At 41.9% G+C, this 18,396-nt stretch overlaps 1 protein-coding gene across 1 annotated transcript in view; it reads left to right on the top strand.

Annotated features, from left to right (window-relative positions):
- Positions 1-18,092, top strand: part of LOC144785849 (myosin-4-like) — a 40,128-nt gene extending 22,036 nt beyond the window's left edge. Inside the window, exons 17-40 of the mRNA XM_078664693.1 lie at positions 321-408; positions 514-631; positions 951-1,074; positions 1,161-1,297; positions 1,395-1,650; positions 1,742-1,984; positions 2,075-2,251; positions 2,442-2,587; positions 4,449-4,539; positions 4,645-5,034; positions 5,117-5,243; positions 6,161-6,279; positions 8,298-8,494; positions 8,585-8,768; positions 8,853-9,018; positions 10,049-10,173; positions 10,278-10,586; positions 10,675-10,878; positions 11,027-11,152; positions 11,419-11,589; positions 11,678-11,782; positions 12,252-12,347; positions 16,601-16,735; positions 17,938-18,092. Coding sequence (XP_078520819.1) covers positions 321-408; positions 514-631; positions 951-1,074; positions 1,161-1,297; positions 1,395-1,650; positions 1,742-1,984; positions 2,075-2,251; positions 2,442-2,587; positions 4,449-4,539; positions 4,645-5,034; positions 5,117-5,243; positions 6,161-6,279; positions 8,298-8,494; positions 8,585-8,768; positions 8,853-9,018; positions 10,049-10,173; positions 10,278-10,586; positions 10,675-10,878; positions 11,027-11,152; positions 11,419-11,589; positions 11,678-11,782; positions 12,252-12,347; positions 16,601-16,735; positions 17,938-17,955 — 3,852 coding nt within the window. The 3' untranslated portion in view covers positions 17,956-18,092. The remainder of the gene's footprint in view (positions 1-320; positions 409-513; positions 632-950; positions 1,075-1,160; positions 1,298-1,394; positions 1,651-1,741; positions 1,985-2,074; positions 2,252-2,441; positions 2,588-4,448; positions 4,540-4,644; positions 5,035-5,116; positions 5,244-6,160; positions 6,280-8,297; positions 8,495-8,584; positions 8,769-8,852; positions 9,019-10,048; positions 10,174-10,277; positions 10,587-10,674; positions 10,879-11,026; positions 11,153-11,418; positions 11,590-11,677; positions 11,783-12,251; positions 12,348-16,600; positions 16,736-17,937) is intronic.
- The last annotated feature ends 304 nt before the right edge of the window (positions 18,093-18,396 follow it).

The raw sequence follows: 18,396 nt of genomic DNA, 5'->3' as shown, positions 1-18,396 counted from the left end.
GGCCCATAGCAATGAATGGGAAGTCATTCCTCAATTGCGACTCGCAATTTGCGAGTCGCTATTAAGGAATGTTTAGGAATCGCTATTTATATAGCGATTCCTACATGCATAGGCTTTTGCAATTCCTTAATTGCGATTCCTTAATAATTGCAATTAAAGAATCTCAGAAGCCTACCTTGATGCATGTGCCAGATACCCTTCTGGTACAAAGTATGGGACAATATGTCTTCTGAGTTAATTGTTGCTTCAAATTCGTGAAGCATTAACTAAAATATTTGCAATATTTTAAATACACTTATATCACTACAACTACACTACAGGAAAATCTGGGCAAGCTGATGACTAACCTGAGGAGCACTCATCCCCACTTTGTGCGCTGCCTGATTCCTAATGAGACAAAGACTCCAGGTAGAGTGTCTCTCTACGGACTACCCATTCATACCGTATTTGAGTATCTCTGTGTTACTTGTGAGCATTAAGTGAACTGATATGAGCTCTATTCTCTGCCTTTAGGTGTAATGGACAATCATCTGCTGATCCATCAGTTGAGATGTAATGGTGTGTTGGAAGGCATCAGAATTTGCAGAAAGGGATTCCCAAGCAGGATACTCTATGGTGATTTCAAGCAAAGGTAAAAAGACTGCAAAAAGTTTAATAAATCCTGAACCATAACTAAACAATTGCACAGTGCATACTTATATTAAAAGAATGGAAATGTATATGATACCTCTTTAGTTAACAGTTAGCATAATTGTTTTATGAATCATGGGAAAACTAGGATATGTACTACTGAAGTTAGAGAACGCAAACTCATACACAGGTCCTCTTTCTCGTAAATATGTAAGATAATATTTGTAAGAGCTTCCCATTTAATGAATGAATATTATAAAAAGTTTAAATAAACCAAGTCATATTATCACAAATCTAAGTTTGAATGCCATTTCTTTAAGGTACAAAGTGCTCAATGCAAGTGCGATTCCAGAGGGCGCATTTATTGACAGCAAGAAGGCTAGTGAGAAACTGTTGGGTTCCATAGATGTGGACCACAGTCAGTACAAATTGGGACACACAAAGGTAGGGAATTATGTAATCACTTCATAAAATGGCAGCTGATAATATTGCAAGAAAGACTTTTCTCATTCACTTCATTCACATTAAAGGTGTTCTTCAAAGCTGGCCTCCTCGGTGTTCTAGAAGAAATGAGAGATGAAAAGTTGGCAGAGCTCATCACACGCACACAGGCGGCTTGCAGAGGGTTCCTCATGAGAGTAGAATTCAAGAAGATGATGGAAAGAAGGTTTTTATTTTTATCAGAACTGATTAATCAGTAAAACTTATATTAATAATCTTAATGGGGACTTCTTTAACTTCTTCTTTATTTCAACCCCAAACAGAGAATCAATAATGACCATCCAGTACAATATCAGGTCATTCATGAATGTCAAAACCTGGCCATGGATGAAGCTTTACTTTAAGATCAAGCCACTTCTGCAGAGCGCGGAAACAGAAAAGGAGATGGCAAACATGAAAGAAGAGTTTGAAAAGACAAAAGAAGCTTTGGTAAAATCTGAAGCAAGGAAGAAAGAACTGGAGGAGAAAATGGTTTCCCTTCTTCAGGAGAAAAATGATCTTGCATTACAGGTTCAAGCGGTAGGTGAAATTTCATACATTTCAAGGATGACTAAGGAAGTTTTTATAAACAAAAATAAATGAAACATGTTTGATTGTAATATTCAATTAGGAAAGTGAAAACATGGCAGATGCAGAAGAACGATGTGAAGGTCTCATTAAAAATAAAATTCAACTGGAAGGTAAAGTGAAAGAGCTGACAGAAAGACTTGAAGACGAAGAGGAAAGTAATGCTGAGCTGACAGCCAAGAAGAGGAAACTGGAGGATGAATGCTCTGAGCTGAAGAAAGACATTGATGACCTTGAGCTCACCCTTGCCAAAGTAGAGAAGGAAAAGCATGCCACCGAGAATAAGGTAATGTGATAAAGTTCGATTTAAATCTAAGCATCAACATAGTAAATTTAAGCTTGATTAAAATGCGAGCTGCCCTTCTGTGTGATTTAGGTGAAAAACCTCACAGAGGAAATGGCAGCACTTGATGAAAACATCTCAAAGGTTTCCAAGGAGAAGAAAGCGCTCCAGGAGGCCCATCAGCAGACCCTGGATGACCTACAGGCAGAAGAAGACAAAGTCAGCTCACTGACCAAATCCAAAACTAAGCTGGAACAGCAAGTAGATGACGTAAGTGTCCATGAAAAGAGAAATAACAGAGAAAACCTCAACACATTTCTTGTTATAATGCTGAACCAGTGCATGGAATTTACCAATGATAGGCTCTCCAGTTAAGTGGTAATTTTCATCAGTAATTAGTATTAAAAAAATAACATCTTTTTAACTAGCATAAATTAACCGATACATTTAACATTAACAGCTTGAAGGCTCCTTGGAACAAGAGAAGAAACTTCGCATGGACCTAGAGAGGGCCAAGAGGAAGCTTGAGGGTGACCTAAAGCTGTCCCAGGAAACGGTGATGGATCTTGAGAATGATAAACAACAAAGCGATGAAAAACTAAAGAAGTTAGTGTCAATAGAGAAAACCTGATTTCTAAAAACATGTTTTTGTTTCAGTTTCAATGATGAATATTTGCAACTTTTTATAAATACTATTTGTCGTTACTGGCAATTTTCAAAACAAATGTATATATTTAGAAGACTTCACTTTGGGGATTACACATTAATGAAAAGTATACATATTTATTACATTACATTTCTTGTGTGTCTTTGAATGAGTCTGTTTCCAACACAACAAAGTCTGGACTCAGGAGGCAGAGGTCTGCCACGGACAAAAAGAGGGCACTTACTGAGATGGATGACAGGTTACACAGGGCAGAGAACACAGGGCAAAACAAAAAAAAACAGAAGGGGAAGCACACTCCAGGGAAGTGAGAGGAAGGTACAAGAGAAAGAAAGGCACCAGAAGAGGAGTCCATGGAGCTCAGCTGACTGATAAATGAATATAGTCAAAAACATCTTGCTCCATGCACTAAGAAGGGTAGCACCATGGCCTAGAGACTCGTTAACCTAGAGACAGTGTCTCGCTAACCTTGTGTGTCTCACACCTTGAAGAACAGTTTCAGTCAATTGGTGAGATTATCACATCTCAAAGAAGAAAAAAAGTTCATTTGTTGGGGTGTGAGTCCCATACCTTTGAGAATAGTATCATTTACCTGAATAATCCTCTTGTGGCTAAGAACGTGGTTTAAATACATGTTTTATAAATATATATATTTGTTTTGCAAATTTTCAAGCTGCAAGCAGAACAAACAATGACCGCTGGAAATGTACATGGGTTACACGCCAAGAAATGAGATTCACTGTAGTGAGTTAGATTTCAATCCAATATATGTACCTTGGAATGCCATCTAATTTATTGGGTCTGATTCTCATTTCTTCGACACATGATGGCTGCTGTTAGTATGTAAAAAAAACAAAGGACAAACAATGTGGAAGCTGTAGAAAAAAAGGCGACTGCAAGCAAGGGGTAGGGGGAACACAATAAAATCAATCTGTGGCCACCGAAACATCATGCTAGGATAGTTTAAGAAGAGGATTTAGGGTGGGGAAACAGAGATGAGGATAGGCAGATAAGGAGATGTGCTGTAAAAACATGCTACCACTGACACAATGGCTCTCAGTCCAACTGTTGTAACCTCTTATGGGCCTGTTAATATGAGTTACCGGGAACATTGGGATTATGAGTAACATGGTAATCCCAAGGGCACCAACAGTACCCCCTGGGGACTTCAGCTGCTCAAAGCAGCTGGAATTCCCAGGCAAAAACATGGTAAGGAGTGAAGAATAAACAGGGGAATAGGGTGTGTTAAATCAAATTCACATGGTTTTCCCCATTCCTACTTGGATCATCAAGGTCCAGCCTGTAATGGGGTACTATTAAGTTGTGTAGCTGTATCTACTGGGCCTGGAATTTCCAGCTTCATTACCAGTGTGTATGTAATGAGGGCTAGCAGGGCACACATGGCACTAAGAAAGAAAAGAGATTGGCAGATCAGAAGGAGGAGAGGGAAATGGGCTACAGCAGGGTAAAAGGATTTATCTCAAAGACTGCAATGTGAGAAAAAAATCAGTGGAGGCACAAAAGACATAAAGGAGACAGGGCATTAGCTGCGGGCTGCCACAGACCCCAGGAAGTGGGGGCGAAGCAGAAGCAGGGTTAGTGGGTGATTGTTGAAGCAAGCATCAATTTGATTTATATGCACTGAAGTTATATAGTTTTTTAGTGTATTAATTGTCTTTTCTTATTTTGTGTTAACAGAGTAAATTTTGTTATGTTTAAACCAATAGATCTAAAGCTCTATTGATAAAATCCTACGGTTAAATAAATTACTTGAAAATAACACCATAATTTTCCCCAAAACAGGAAAGACTTTGAAATAAGTCAATTTCAGAGTAAGATTGAAGATGAACAATCTCTTGGAGCCCAGCTGCAGAAAAAAATCAAAGAGCTTCAGGTACTTACATTTGATATACACTTTATTAAGTGAACTGGCATAGCAGAAATGCATATTGTTATAAGTAGAATGCAATTTATAGGATTTAATATTTTAATTTTTGAGGCTCGTATTGAAGAACTGGAGGAAGAAATTGAAGCTGAGCGTGCAGCTCGAGCAAAGGTTGAGAAACAGAGGGCTGATCTCTCCAGGGAACTTGAAGAAATCAGTGAAAGACTGGAAGAAGCTGGTGGAGCCACTTCAGCCCAGATTGAGATGAACAAGAAGCGTGAAGCAGAATTTCAGAAAATGAGGCGAGATCTGGAAGAGTCCACTCTTCAGCATGAAGCTACTGCTGCTGCCCTTCGTAAGAAGCATGCTGACAGCGTTGCAGAACTTGGGGAACAGATCGACAATCTGCAGCGGGTTAAACAAAAGCTGGAGAAAGAAAAGAGTGAATACAAAATGGAAATCGATGACCTTGCCAGCAACATGGAGAATGTTTCCAAGTCTAAGGTGAGACATTAGAATTCAGTCTTCTGATAATGAAGGTTCATTCAGTTATGGATTATAATGCCAATGCAATCTTTTTTTAAAGGCCAACCTTGAGAAGGTTAGTCGTCTGTTGGAAGACCAACTCAGTGAGGTTAAAGCTAAAGATGACGAGCATCAGCGTCTCATTAATGACCTCACCACTCAGAAGGCACGCTTCCAGACAGAAAATGGTACCAATTTTAACACAAATGTTTGTTGATTTATAGCGCATATCTTTAAAGTTATAGAGTAATGCTTACAAGATTCATAAAGGAGTATTTAGCAATATTGATACCCTGTTCTAACATGCATGACTGATAGCATTCTTCTCAAAGCACCTCACAATCATCTTTAATGTGATGTATTCATTATGACTGTGGATACTACAAACTAAGGGGTCTATTAGGATGTAGGGTGGATCGCCACCGCCCACATGGCAGTGGCGATCCGCCCTACATCCTACCTGCCCGCCACCCATTTCCCCCTGCCATATTAGTATGGCGGGGGGACCCTGGCGGACAGAAAGACCGTCTGCCGGTGTTCTGCCGGTGTTCTGCCGGTCGATCCCCCGCTACACACCGCCACCCATGTTAACATGGGAGCGGGAAGCAGCCTTTCCGTGGCGGCAAAAGGCATGCAGATTTTGCTTTCGGGGGCCTGTTGCGGGCCCCCAGGGTATTGGAGGGGTGGGGGGGTGGACATGGGGAGTACCTATGGTACCCTCCTGCATTGTCATGGACATGGTGGCGGGCACCTCACGGTGCCTGTCACCTTGTGCATGACAATGCACACGGTGCATTTCCAGCATTGCGGAGGGCGGTGCTGTCAGCACTGCCCGCCACAATGCTGGGAATGGAGGATGCCACCGACACGGTGGCATCCTAATCGCCGGTGCGAGACCCCCGCACCACTGGCAGCCGGACCCAGCACTGCTTTTGTCCGCCCGCAATCCTATGAGGCCCCAAAGTTTCATGCTCTTGGTGTGAGGTGATAATTACTGCATACACACAACCTCAGGAAATAAATCCCAAGAAGAAACAAGAATATGTCAGGAAAGCATTCAAAATTTACATGAAAGGTACTTACATGACTTGCTTGTTCGTTAAAGGTGAACTCTCTCGCCAGCTGGATGAAAAGGAATCGTTGATCTCCCAGCTCACTAGAGGCAAACAAGCCTTTACTCAGCAGACAGAAGAGCTGAAGAGACAGCTGGAAGAGGAAACAAAGGTACCTTATTTTGGCCTTTTAAAACTCTGCCCTAAACAAATGTCTTCACAGAATATTGAAGGCCACATTTTGCTGACAGAAACAGCATTTGAAATGAATGACATGCATTTTATGGGATAGTAGCATAAGGGGAAGTAAGAGACAATATTAATGAAGCTCCAGAACATGCATATTTCCCTTTCAAAGCACCACCGCCTTTTCATCCACTTCAGTTCAGGTAATGGAATGCAAACTACATTTTCACGCAGTTAAGGAAGCCCACGAAAATAGAGTGGATGAGTTAGTGAGATTGTTGAATGACTGTGGCTTCACTGGGCTCTCAGTTTGTATAGAAAACATATAAAATTAGTCAACGACTGAGATACCATGAGGGAAAGATATCTGACACCAATAGCCGAAGTCTTTCAAATGCTTTACCTGGAAACACAAGTCAGCTAGTGCGTGATGACAGATCAGGTCCAGAGGGGTGGTGACAGTAGAACCTGTGAGGGAAAGAAACTGTTGCCAAGACAAGAACCCATAGGTTATTGATATTGTTAGGAAATGATACTGGTCTGTAACAGGGCATTCCGAAGTGCATTAAGGCAGGAGATGTGTGGCCGCGTATCTTAGCTATCTCAAATTAAAAACAGCTGAGGGGAATCAAGCAGTATGAGCTCCTAAAACTTATGAAGGCATGATAGGGATCTGTACATCCAGGATAAGCAAAAGATCATAAGTACAGTGGAGGCACATTTGCACATCGATATTGGCATAGTCACGGCCGTCTGAGACCATATTTCTTTAAAACTTCTCTGAAGCATGAGCTCCAACATAAAAACTTTTTTTTCACAGATAATGGCCCATGAAAAAAATCATATCAAATCACTAAAATTTGAGAAGCATTTAAGTTTCTTTACATATTTTACTGTCAAACCAGATCATCACATACAGAAATACATTACTCTCTATGACTGCTCCTTGATACATGATCCACAAGAGTCTGGACAGAGTAGACAAAGCAGCCCTCATCTCCTGAACCTCTCTGCGGCATTTGACACGGTCTCCCACCCCATCCTCATCCAACGCCCATACAACCTCAGGATCCAAGGACACATACTCTGATGGTTCTTCTCTTTCCTCACTAAAAGGACCCAGTCAGTCAGCCTTGCATCATGCACCTCGAATGCCTGTGACCTCATCTGCTAAGTTCTGCAATCGTCCTCACTCTTCAACGCATACACGAACCCTCTAGCCAGTATCATTCGCTCTCACAACATCAACATCTTCTCTTACGCCAACCACACCCAACTCATTACCTCCCTCATGGATTAAATTCCCGCACCGTGATCAAATTCAAGGCCTGCAGGACTGAAATTGCCCACTGGATGAAGACCAACTATCTAAAGCTAAACTCACCAAAAGGCTGCAGATTAATCGGAATTCAGTTGCCAGAATCACTCTAAACCGTCCAAGCCGCACTCTCATTTCACCACACCTGAAAGGGCTCCACTGGCTTTGCATACATAAACAAGCACAATTTAAACTCTTCACCGACACTTTCAAGGCAATACGTAGCACTGGCCTTGCATACCTCAACAATCACATGTGCTTTCACAAACCTTCCAGACACCTATGCTCATCCGGTCCGCTACCTGCATACATCCCAGTCATAAGGAAACCAGATCCGGCACTCAAGCATTCTCTTACATAGATCCTAAAGCGATGAACAACATGCTACTATGCATAGGAGCCTCCCCCTCACTTTTTGAATTCTACAGGAAGCCGAAGATCTGGCTTTTCGAATAGGCCCCTCTAGGCCTTATGTTTGGCTAGACTTGCACCTGCTTAGCTCCAGGATACTTTCCCGGGAGATAGTGCGCTCTACAATTCTACATAACATAACAGCATAATGCTCGCTTATTGTCGAACCAATGTCATTCAAAAAAAGCACAGTGCTTCTACTCTTTCATACTGAAATGCTGTGTCATACCATAATAACACTGTAAAGGTGTATCTACATTTTGATCTACTTATAGGCAAAGAATGCCTTGGCACATGCTTTGCAATCTGCTCGGCATGATTGTGATTTGCTCCGTGAGCAATATGAAGAAGAACAAGAAGCCAAGGCAGAGCTCCAGCGTGCTCTGTCCAAAGCCAATGGGGAAGTTGCCCAGTGGAGGACCAAGTATGAAACGGATGCCATTCAGCGGACAGAGGAACTGGAAGAGGCCAAGTATGCTGAGTTCAATAAGTCAATATATGTTGATGTGAAATAGTTGAGCCATGTCCACTGTATAATAATCTGGTTCTTGAAAATATCTAGGAAAAAGCTGGCTCAGAGACTTCAGGATGCTGAGGAGCAGGTTGAGGCTGTCAACTCCAAGTGTGCATCTCTGGAAAAGACCAAGCAGAGACTACAGTCTGAAGTAGAGGACTTCATGGTCGATGTTGAGAGAGCTAACAGTGCTGCTGCAGCTCTTGACAAGAAACAGAAGAACTTCGATAAGGTAACACCTGATGCATTGATTCATAGAAAGCATTTCATGTACTTTGTGCAGTTTTACTAAGTATACTGCATAATTTTTTAACAGGTCCTTGCAGACTGGAAACAAAAGTATGAGGAAGGCCAGGCTGAATTAGAAGCTGCTCTGAAGGATACCCGCTCCTTGAGTACTGAACTGTTCAAGATGAAGAATGCTTATGAGGAGTCTCTGGATCATCTTGAAACCTTGAAACGTGAAAACAAGAACCTGCAACGTAGGTTTCTCAGTATATGCTAATGAAGCTCAAGTTACTCAAGATACAAATATATGATAGCTGTTAACAATTTCGCCAATCTTAATTCTCACAAATATTTAGTTAACATAATGGCCAATAATATTTGTGATTTATAAGTGATTAAGATGCCTGTTTTAAAATACAAAATCTTTTTTCGATTTTAACATTATTGTTCATTTGTGAAATAGCAACACCTGAACTATAGCTGCATCACACTTAAGTTTCTTTCAATCGTCAATGATACTATCTTTTGATTGACTGTTCTAGAATTGGGATAGAAAACTGCCCAACAAATTTTATTCATCTAAGTCAGCAATGAAAGATGCTTCTAAGTCAGACTGGCTGCCATTGTAACAAACTCTCTCTATGAAATTGCAGAGACTTTTCTGAAAATTATTGTGGACCATTTAAATGATGGCTCCATGGTTGAATGAAGTAAATTCAGTAGGGCTGTGATTTGAACAAAGAGGTAACATCTTAGACAGCATAATAAGCTTGTGACTCTGGGGTTTGTGCACAGTTTACTGCATTTTGTGAAGCAGAAATAAATCAAAATAATATTTTTGTGATCAGTTAAATAATAGTGGAAGGTTAACTAGAGAGAGTGTAAAAACAGCCCGAAAAAGGACACTGGGTTAAAGGTTAACTAGAGACAGTGAAAGATAAGCATGGATAAAACCCACTTGTTCGCTGGAGACCACTTGACAAGACTTAGAGGTCAAACCCAAAATACTTACAGAAGGCTACTTATTAAAACTACAGATGAGAAAGGTTATACTATTTATAAGGGCCTAGAAATCAGCTAAATATCGCTTAGCACAAATAATTTCAGTTCAGGTATACAAAGAGAAGTAATGAATTAACAAATTGCTTGCAGGGGAAAGTCAGCAAAGCAATATCCCATACAAATTAATATCATTAAAGACCTCTTTTATATTGATTATTCAAAGGTTAATACATACTTCTTTAGAAATGTACTACATTAATTGTATATCTATATCCTTTTCAGAGGAGATCTCAGATCTTACTGAACAGATTGGAGAAACTGGAAAGTGTATTAATGAACTGGAAAAAGCAAAAAAACAGGTTGAACAAGAAAAGAGTGATTTCCAAACAGCCCTGGAAGAAGCAGAAGTATGTAAAAGATACATGTTAATAACAATAAAACAATTAAGTTGAATTGGTGAGTCTGAGCAATGATTAAATGGTCTTCAAACTGTATTTGTGTGTTGTAAAAGGGATCATTGGAACATGAAGAAGCTAAGATCCTGCGAATCCAACTTGAGCTGAACCAGGTGAAATCCGAGGTTGACAGGAAGATTGCAGAAAAAGATGAGGAGATTGAACAATTGAAGAGGAATAACCAGAGAGCTGTAGATTCTCTGCAAAGCACACTGGATTCTGAGATCAGAAGCAGGAATGATGCTCTGAGGCTGAAGAAGAAAATGGAAGGAGATCTTAATGAAATAGAGATTCAGCTCAGCCATGCCAATCGCCAGGCTGCAGAAGCACAGAAGCAGCTCAGAAACATACAAGGTCAACTCAAGGTACTTTGATAATAACAGGAGACAAGTGGTGTTCTAACTTTCCTTTTGGGTAAAGATAGCTAAGTCATAACATGGTTATTTTTTATAGGATGCCCAATTACATCTTGATGATGCTACTAGGGGTCAAGAAGACCTGAAAGAACAGGTGGCTGTCACTGAACGTAGAAACAATCTGCAGCAGGCGGAAATCGAAGAGATGAGGGCTGCTCTTGAACAGACCGAACGATCTCGTAAATCTGCTGAACAAGAACTTCTTGATGCCAGTGAACGTTTGCAGCTCCTCCATTCTCAGGTTGAACCTTTTTTTGTGGCATGCATTTCATGATATAAATATAAATATCTTATCACAAACAATAGTGTGGTTTGAAACCAATCATGAACTTGGTGGTTTTCCCCTTACTCACAGGTTAATGGTGAATGCATTTTTCTTTCCTATTAAGAATACAAGTTTGATCAACACCAAAAAGAAGCTTGAGAGTGACAGCAGCCAGCTCCAGAGTGAAGTAGAGGAAGCCATCCAGGAAGCCAGGAATGCTGAAGAAAAAGCCAAGAAGGCCATTACCGATGTAGGTTCCTTATTGAAACTAAGGAATTAAGTAAATATTAATTTTGAGTTATCACAAAACAATATACAGGTACACTTGGGACTGGTTATTGCACAAAATAAAAATTGACATGTTAGAAGCTCAGTGAAACTAAACAGTCACTTACTCTAACAGTACCTTATTTGGATTTTATTACTCTTTTTAGTTAATGTGATTTATTAGAAGAATGTGATTCAAAGGAATCTGTTGTTTTCAATAGTAAGTCTCATTTCTATGCTTTCATGAAGGCTGCTTTGATGGCTGAAGAGCTGAAGAAGGAGCAAGACACAAGCGCCCATCTTGAGAGGATGAAGAAGAACCTGGAGCAGACCGTGAAGGACCTGCAGCATCGCCTGGATGAGGCTGAGCAGCTCGCAATGAAGGGAGGGAAGAAGCAGCTCCAGAAACTGGAGAGCAGAGTGAGTTACACAGCAGAGCGCAAATTGTTAGGGTCTGGAGGTAGGGGTCAGTGAGGGAATAAAATAACCATATCAATTCCAACTTCAGGTCCATGAACTGGAGAACGAGCTGGAAGCTGAACAGAAACGCGGGGTAGACGCCATTAAGGGTGTCCGCAAGTACGAGAGAAGAGTTAAGGAACTGACATATCAGGTATTTGTACATTTACTGTTTGAATGATGTTATAGTCATACGTAATTGGCAATTCTCCATGAAGTTTAACTTGACTGTACCTCTCGTTCCCTTTGTTTACAGATGAGCTTTTCTTTTAGCTCCTCTGAGAGTAATGCTTTTATAATGTAAACAGTACTGCCTTTTAAGTACAGGCTCTCTAAGTCCTCGATTCACTTAAGGCGCCTTGGACAACTATATCTGCTCACACCAGAAGACATGTCCAGTGTGTCTCAGAAGCTATTATAGTCTGCCATCTTTATGTGTCTTTGATAACCTAACTGAACGTTTTGCAACATCCAAGAACAGCAAGAACATACATACTGATGTTCTTATCAGAGTTAACATCTTCTACATGTAGTCTACATTTGTTTTGAACTTTACCGGACTGTGGTCATTGAAAATACAACCAGCGATTGAACTGATGATGTGTATTCTTCTTTTGCTTAAGTCTGAAGAAGATAAGAAGAATGTCCTAAGGCTCCAGGACTTAGCAGACAAATTGCAATTAAAGGTCAAAGCCTACAAGAGACAAGTTGAAGAATCGGTAAGTTAAAAAAATATTTTTAAACATACTGTTTATGTGAAACAGGCACCTATGCACACATCAAAATAGAGCTACAGCTTCACAAATATCCTGCCAGGACTTCTTCTGGCTGTAGAATGACTTTCTTTCCATAACACTGTGATTATACAAACAGTGTGTGATAGGAGTCTAACTACCACACTATGCAATAGCAAGGTTGAAAAGCACAGCTGAGAATTCTAAATACATATTAAAAAGAAATACTCATCTAGGAGAACAAACTACCATAACAGTCCATGATTAAAACAATGTGCCGTCACTTACTTTTATAAATTCCCAAACAGATTCTGATAACAGGAAATCTTCTGCTTCAGGAATGTTTGCAGAACTATTTAGAGTACTGTGATATTCAAAAGCACCCTAGTTTGAACCCTTAGCTGGACTGCTGGTCATGGACGAAGTTTTGTCTAGAGGAGCCTCGTTTGGGGGGTGGGGGGCAAATGCATCAATGGCGTCTGACACATAGCTTGATGTTCCAACGCCGCTGGCCTGCTGGTGTGAGTATCCTGAGCCATCTGTTCCAGCCTGATGCCCTGTGTAGCTAATTGGGGCCCTAGGTGTATTGGGGACGGCCCAGAGGAGTTGGGGAGCCCAAGACGGGCTTAGAGGCTGAATTCCAGGAGCCTCCTGCGGCCGGGCTGCAAGTGTGATGAGCTGGGCCGCGTTGAGACTCTCTCCACAGCTGCTGATGGCTGACTGCCCGGAGAAGTGTCGGATGACGCTGAGGTGCCAGCGGGCCCTGGAGGTGCCTGATATGGAGCACAGTAGGGGCCGCGTCCAGCCAGGTGTGCCAAGCCGGGCGGGGATGTGATTGGGCAGCCTAGGAGGCTGTGTTGGGCCGACCCCATAAAGAGGCACTTGGGGCACGGAGAAGTATGTGGAGTCCGATGAGGGTGCTGTGGACCCAGCAGGTAGGCCTGCACGGCTCGGCCCTCTTGGAGGTTCCAGTAATCTTGGAGAGAGCCAAGATACGACATGAATGGACCCTGGGAGCTGAGGTTTGCCTGGGGGTGGGCACAGCTAAGAGACGAGATGGAAGTTCAAACAGAGAAGATGGAAGATGCTGAGGGGTGCACCTGCCGTAACAATATGCATTTGGTGGGGATCATGGATTAGGTGGAGGGACACTTGAGGGAACTCTTTGTGGAGCAATGGCTGTCTTCCGAGGTACTGGGGGGAAGGTGGACAACATTGTTCTACGTGGAGAGGGTGCATATGGTTTTGGGTTGTTCCCTGGCACCTTGAGTGTGATCCAGACCAATAGTGTCCGGCTTTCTCAATTTCTGGGACAACATCCTACACTTGGCACCACATCATGTGACCTGGTGGGTTGAGGACAGCTGGAAGAGCATCTACCCATACTATTCGACTTCAGTCCAACATAAAAGTGAGTCCTTTTTGTCTGTGAAGAAACATCTGTGGCATCTCAAATTCAAATATGCCTTGCTGTTTTTGACCACCATGTCTGGGTGGTTGTGGGCACATCAGTTAATTTCTTCAGGGAGGCAAAGGAGGTGTGGGACTGGCTGAAGAGGCAGGGCCACCTGATGCCGCAGGGACATCCTGAAAAGTGCCCACCAAGACTGAGGCACGAACGGAGAGAGACAACGAAAAGATGGTTGTGGAGCTACAACGTGGCCTCCTTTATCCCTTAGTGGCCTTTGCTCGGAATCTGGGGCTCTCGGAAGATGGGTCGAATAGCTCCAGTGCAGATGTTGAGAAAGTAGCCCTCCTGAGGACTACCCCATGACAACGGATAAGGTCGCCTGATGTTGGGATGCCTAAAGGACTCCTCTGGGGTTCAGGGCTGTGAGGATGTGATATGAGCAGGGTGGCTGTGCTCTGGCTGGAGTCTGAACCAGCAGAGTGGGCCACTCAGTACCCCTACTGGACGAATTATGGTGCTAAACATAACACAAATTTCGGGGGGAGACAGGTGCCTTGAGCATTGGGGGTGGGTCTTTAAATATTTGTAGAATGAGGTGGCAGGGATAGGGGTTGGGAGGGTACATTTGAAGGGAGCTGCAGCTGCTATAGGGGAAATGGGGGAAAAGTGGCAGATGAGGGAATTTGGAACACTTGGATCACTCACAGGCAATGGTACAGATGGGTTCTCAACAACTAGCCAAGGGCACCTATCTTAGAATCCTCTCCTGGAATGTGATCAGCTGGTCAATTGACACTGGAGACACCGCAGTCAGATTCAGGTGCATTGGCAGAGTTCCGAAGACTGTTGAGCCACTGGCGCTGGAATATGATTGGCATCTCAAAAGTAGATGATCTCTAGGGAGGGGAGGGAAGGCTGACGTGCTCAAACTTGCAAAGCCAGTTTCATATTCCGGGGGGGGGGGGGGGGGGCATTGTTTACGAGATCTATAGATTAGGTCTATCTTGACACAGCAGATCTCCTACCCCTTGGAATATTGGGCAGTGGTCGCCCTGCTTTGCAGACATGCTATTTCGCAGACATATTCCACACACCTTAGCAATGGCTAGGCCCGGTAACAGAGACTATGAGAAAGAGGAAAGGGAGACCTGGGTAGAATGGAGGAGGATGAGTGGGAGGAGGCCTGTAAATACCCAAGGGAAGTTAAAGCTGTTGCACTGGGCATACTTTACATGCACAAGGCTCTGTGTTATGGGAGATGTGACATGGAACGCTCCTAGGGGGCTATGGACAGTGGGGAATGCTGCTCCGTACACTTTGGGGATGCCCAAGTGTAATGGCTTTTGGGTAGTGGGTGATACCAGGGTTTACACACAATTAGTCGGACCCAATTGTAGCTATAGCACATTCCTATCTGGTGGTTTCACCCAGGGACCACCTGGCATAAGGTAAGTTTTCACAAGTTTAATAGGTTTGTGCCCACAATGATAATATCAACTCCTTGGGTATTCAAATCCCACAATCCGGATTTGGCGTGGTAGATACAGGAGGTAGAATACTGTGTCATTATAGTCTTTCCCTTTTTATTTTAATGCAAGTGAAAACAATGGCAGCCAACACATGTTTCGCCCGGAGGCCAGCAGGCCAGGGCCTTTTAAAAGCAAATGTAACAGCTTCTGAATGCTTATTCTACAGTCGTAACAGGATACATCTGGAAAGGCACATCCCTGTGCGAGATGCGTTGAGTATTTGTTTGTTGTCTGATTGTGAGTAAGGCCCTTCAGGAAAGGGTTCAATGCAGGCTCTCTGGGGTGCTGGGGGAATTCCTGGAGCTCACTCTTCGGTTGATCTGCCTGGGCATCTGGGGAGAGGTAACCTTAATTATTATTATTTTTTTTAATTTTTTTTTTTATTTTGAGTTTTATATAGCGCGAACTAGAACCGAACCGAATCAGTTATCAGAGCGCTTTACATTGCACAAGTTACGTTTTTACATGAGTAGTTACACACTTTTGCTCTACACTGTTGCACTGGCGGTGGCAAGGAGAGATGTGATAATTTGTGGGAATTATCCACAGATTCGTACATTGAGAGACTGGGAATACATATGGAGTGATGTAGGCAGGGAGAGGAGATGAAATACTGCCCATAGGGTTGACCCCAGAAGTTCATAAATATATATATAGATCGTTGGTCTGAGGCAGATGAGGAGTGATGGAGGGAGCTATGGGTTAGGAGAGTCCCTGCAATGGCTGTGATCTGTGTGGGTGTAGGGATGGAATTGTGCCTTTTTTCGATCTGAGTATCTACCAAGTTCATTGTGGCTTAAGGCTGATACTGTCACTTGATGTTTCCGATGCATCTGTGTGCCACAGAAACCTATAAAAGAGGAGTCTCTGAGTGGTGCAGACGAGAGTCTGGATTTCCACTAGCCCAGATGGGAACTGCAAGTATTGATCTAATCTATTGAAAACGTTTCAATTGGATTGCCATGCAAAGGCACACGTGCGGAGAAACAGGCTCAGTGGTGTTACACATAATCTAATGACAGATAAGGAACCCGGCGCTCTTTTCATTCCTATCACATGTGGTGTCGAGGAAAAGCGTTCTGGTTTTATACCATTTAGATGAGTGGACCAGAATTCTCACCACCGATACACAACTTTTAACAAATGTTAAAGGTGACAGGATATGAAGTATATTAGGATGCATTTTTACAACAGTTCGAGAAAACGATCCTATTTACAATTGGCATTGACAAGCTAGGGTAATTCTGAAAATTCATTACATGTATGTGACTTTCATTTTGTTGTTTTCGTCCCATTAGGAGGAACAAGCCAATGCACATCTGACTCGATTCAGGAAAGTGCAACATGAACTTGAGGAAGCAGAGGAGAGAGCCGACATTGCTGAATCCCAAGTGAATAAACTCAGGACCAAGAGTCGTGACGTTGGCAGCAAGGTAAGCTAAATAAAACACGTCTTAATTACGATTTGGTTTATAGTTTTTAACTTTGCCAACATCATACTCTGTACCAGCTTTGGAGCACTTTAATGAATTTGAAGTTGCAGTGGACGGATTAAAAAGAGTGAGGTAGACTTACAGAAGGATGGGAACCAGCGGAGTCAGTGCAGACTGGGAACTCAAGGAAGAGTTTAATTGTATTTAGCTTTTGTAATTCGGGGATCAGGCAAAGCCATGGAGAGGGTGGCATTTCGGCAGATTGTAGCACTACTGGAGATGGTTAGCTCTGTGCCTTTTTAAGCTTGCAGCAAGAGACTATGTAGAAAAACAGGTTTGGATCTAGTTGTCAGCTTTTAGGACCTTGAGAAGAGTTTGTCTCCTGAGTTGAAAATTTGTGTATGGCGGAAATACTTGGAAATAATTCAAAGCAATTGTTATGTACAAAGTCAATGTAAGCTGGAGTTCAGTAGAGGTTCAAAGTTTGAATACATTGATCTGGACATCAAGAGGCGCGAAGGAATGGCCACCTAGATGGCACTCCAGTAGTCCAGGCAGGAAAGATCAGAGAATTGCAGCTCTACTTGGAATCACAATTAAGGTGGTTTCAAAATTACTTTTTTAGATGGTATATCACTCTTAGGAGTACTTTCTGCTGCTCCTTCACTTTCACAGTGAATGGAATTCATATTTATGTGCGAATCATAACACAAAATGTTCTACCGATGTACAAGAAAATTCATTAGTGGCAGGTGAGGGAAATAAATTTACCTCGGTGCCACAGAAGTATACTTTTGAACAATAAGACCTCCAGTCTTAATCCTCATAAACACAAAAGCTTATTTAAAAAAAAAATACAAACTTGTTCTGGACAGTGAACACCTTTTAGCGATACTCATGGATTGATATTGCCGACATAATGACTAGATATACAAGGCTACCACTTCTAACATTTTCGGACTATAACTCTCCAAAAAGTAATAGGTCACCGTGGATCTGTGCCCCTTTTAGAAAAAGACAAAATCGTCTGTGTGTTGGTAAAACTATCCATATGTTTTTTGCTTCCTTGAAAGAATACACTTATTTTTAGTAAAATTCCTTTTTTTAAGTGCTTGCTTGATGCTGTCATTAATAACTTATGTTGTGTCAATATTGAAATATACATTCCAATTCATGCTTTAATAAATGTGTCTTTCTCCTAGAAAACCGAAGGTGAATAGTTTCTATACTTCTATCAACAAGTGAAGAATTACAAATTTGCAAAATGTGGATTGTTTTGCTTCCTTGAACCTCTTTATTTATTTGTGGCTTCCTTGTGTCAACGTGCACAACAATAAAAGTGTTTTTGCATTACCAATTTGTCTCATCTCTGCATTAAATATGGACTTTGACATTCAGGCTGGAGTCTTGAGTAGGTGTTTGATAATATCTTATAGTTCTTAAATGATCCTTTCATTATCCTCTTTCATTGTGTGCTGGGCTGTGTCAATTTCAGACCAAAAGTAACATTCTATAAACAAGAAAATAAAAACCAAAAATGAAAAGTAACACAGAAACAAGTTGCAGGGTGTCCACACATGGCATAAAATACAAATCATAAGTGGATGCCTGTGTGGACATTCAGCAGCTGATGAGGGATACAATACTTAATGTCAACAAGG

This window comes from Lissotriton helveticus, chromosome 10, assembly GCF_964261635.1.
Source record: "Lissotriton helveticus chromosome 10, aLisHel1.1, whole genome shotgun sequence".
Lineage (NCBI taxonomy): Eukaryota > Metazoa > Chordata > Amphibia > Caudata > Salamandridae > Lissotriton > Lissotriton helveticus.
Note: the sequence above shows the minus strand (reverse complement) of the source record. Positions and strands in the feature narration are given on the sequence as shown.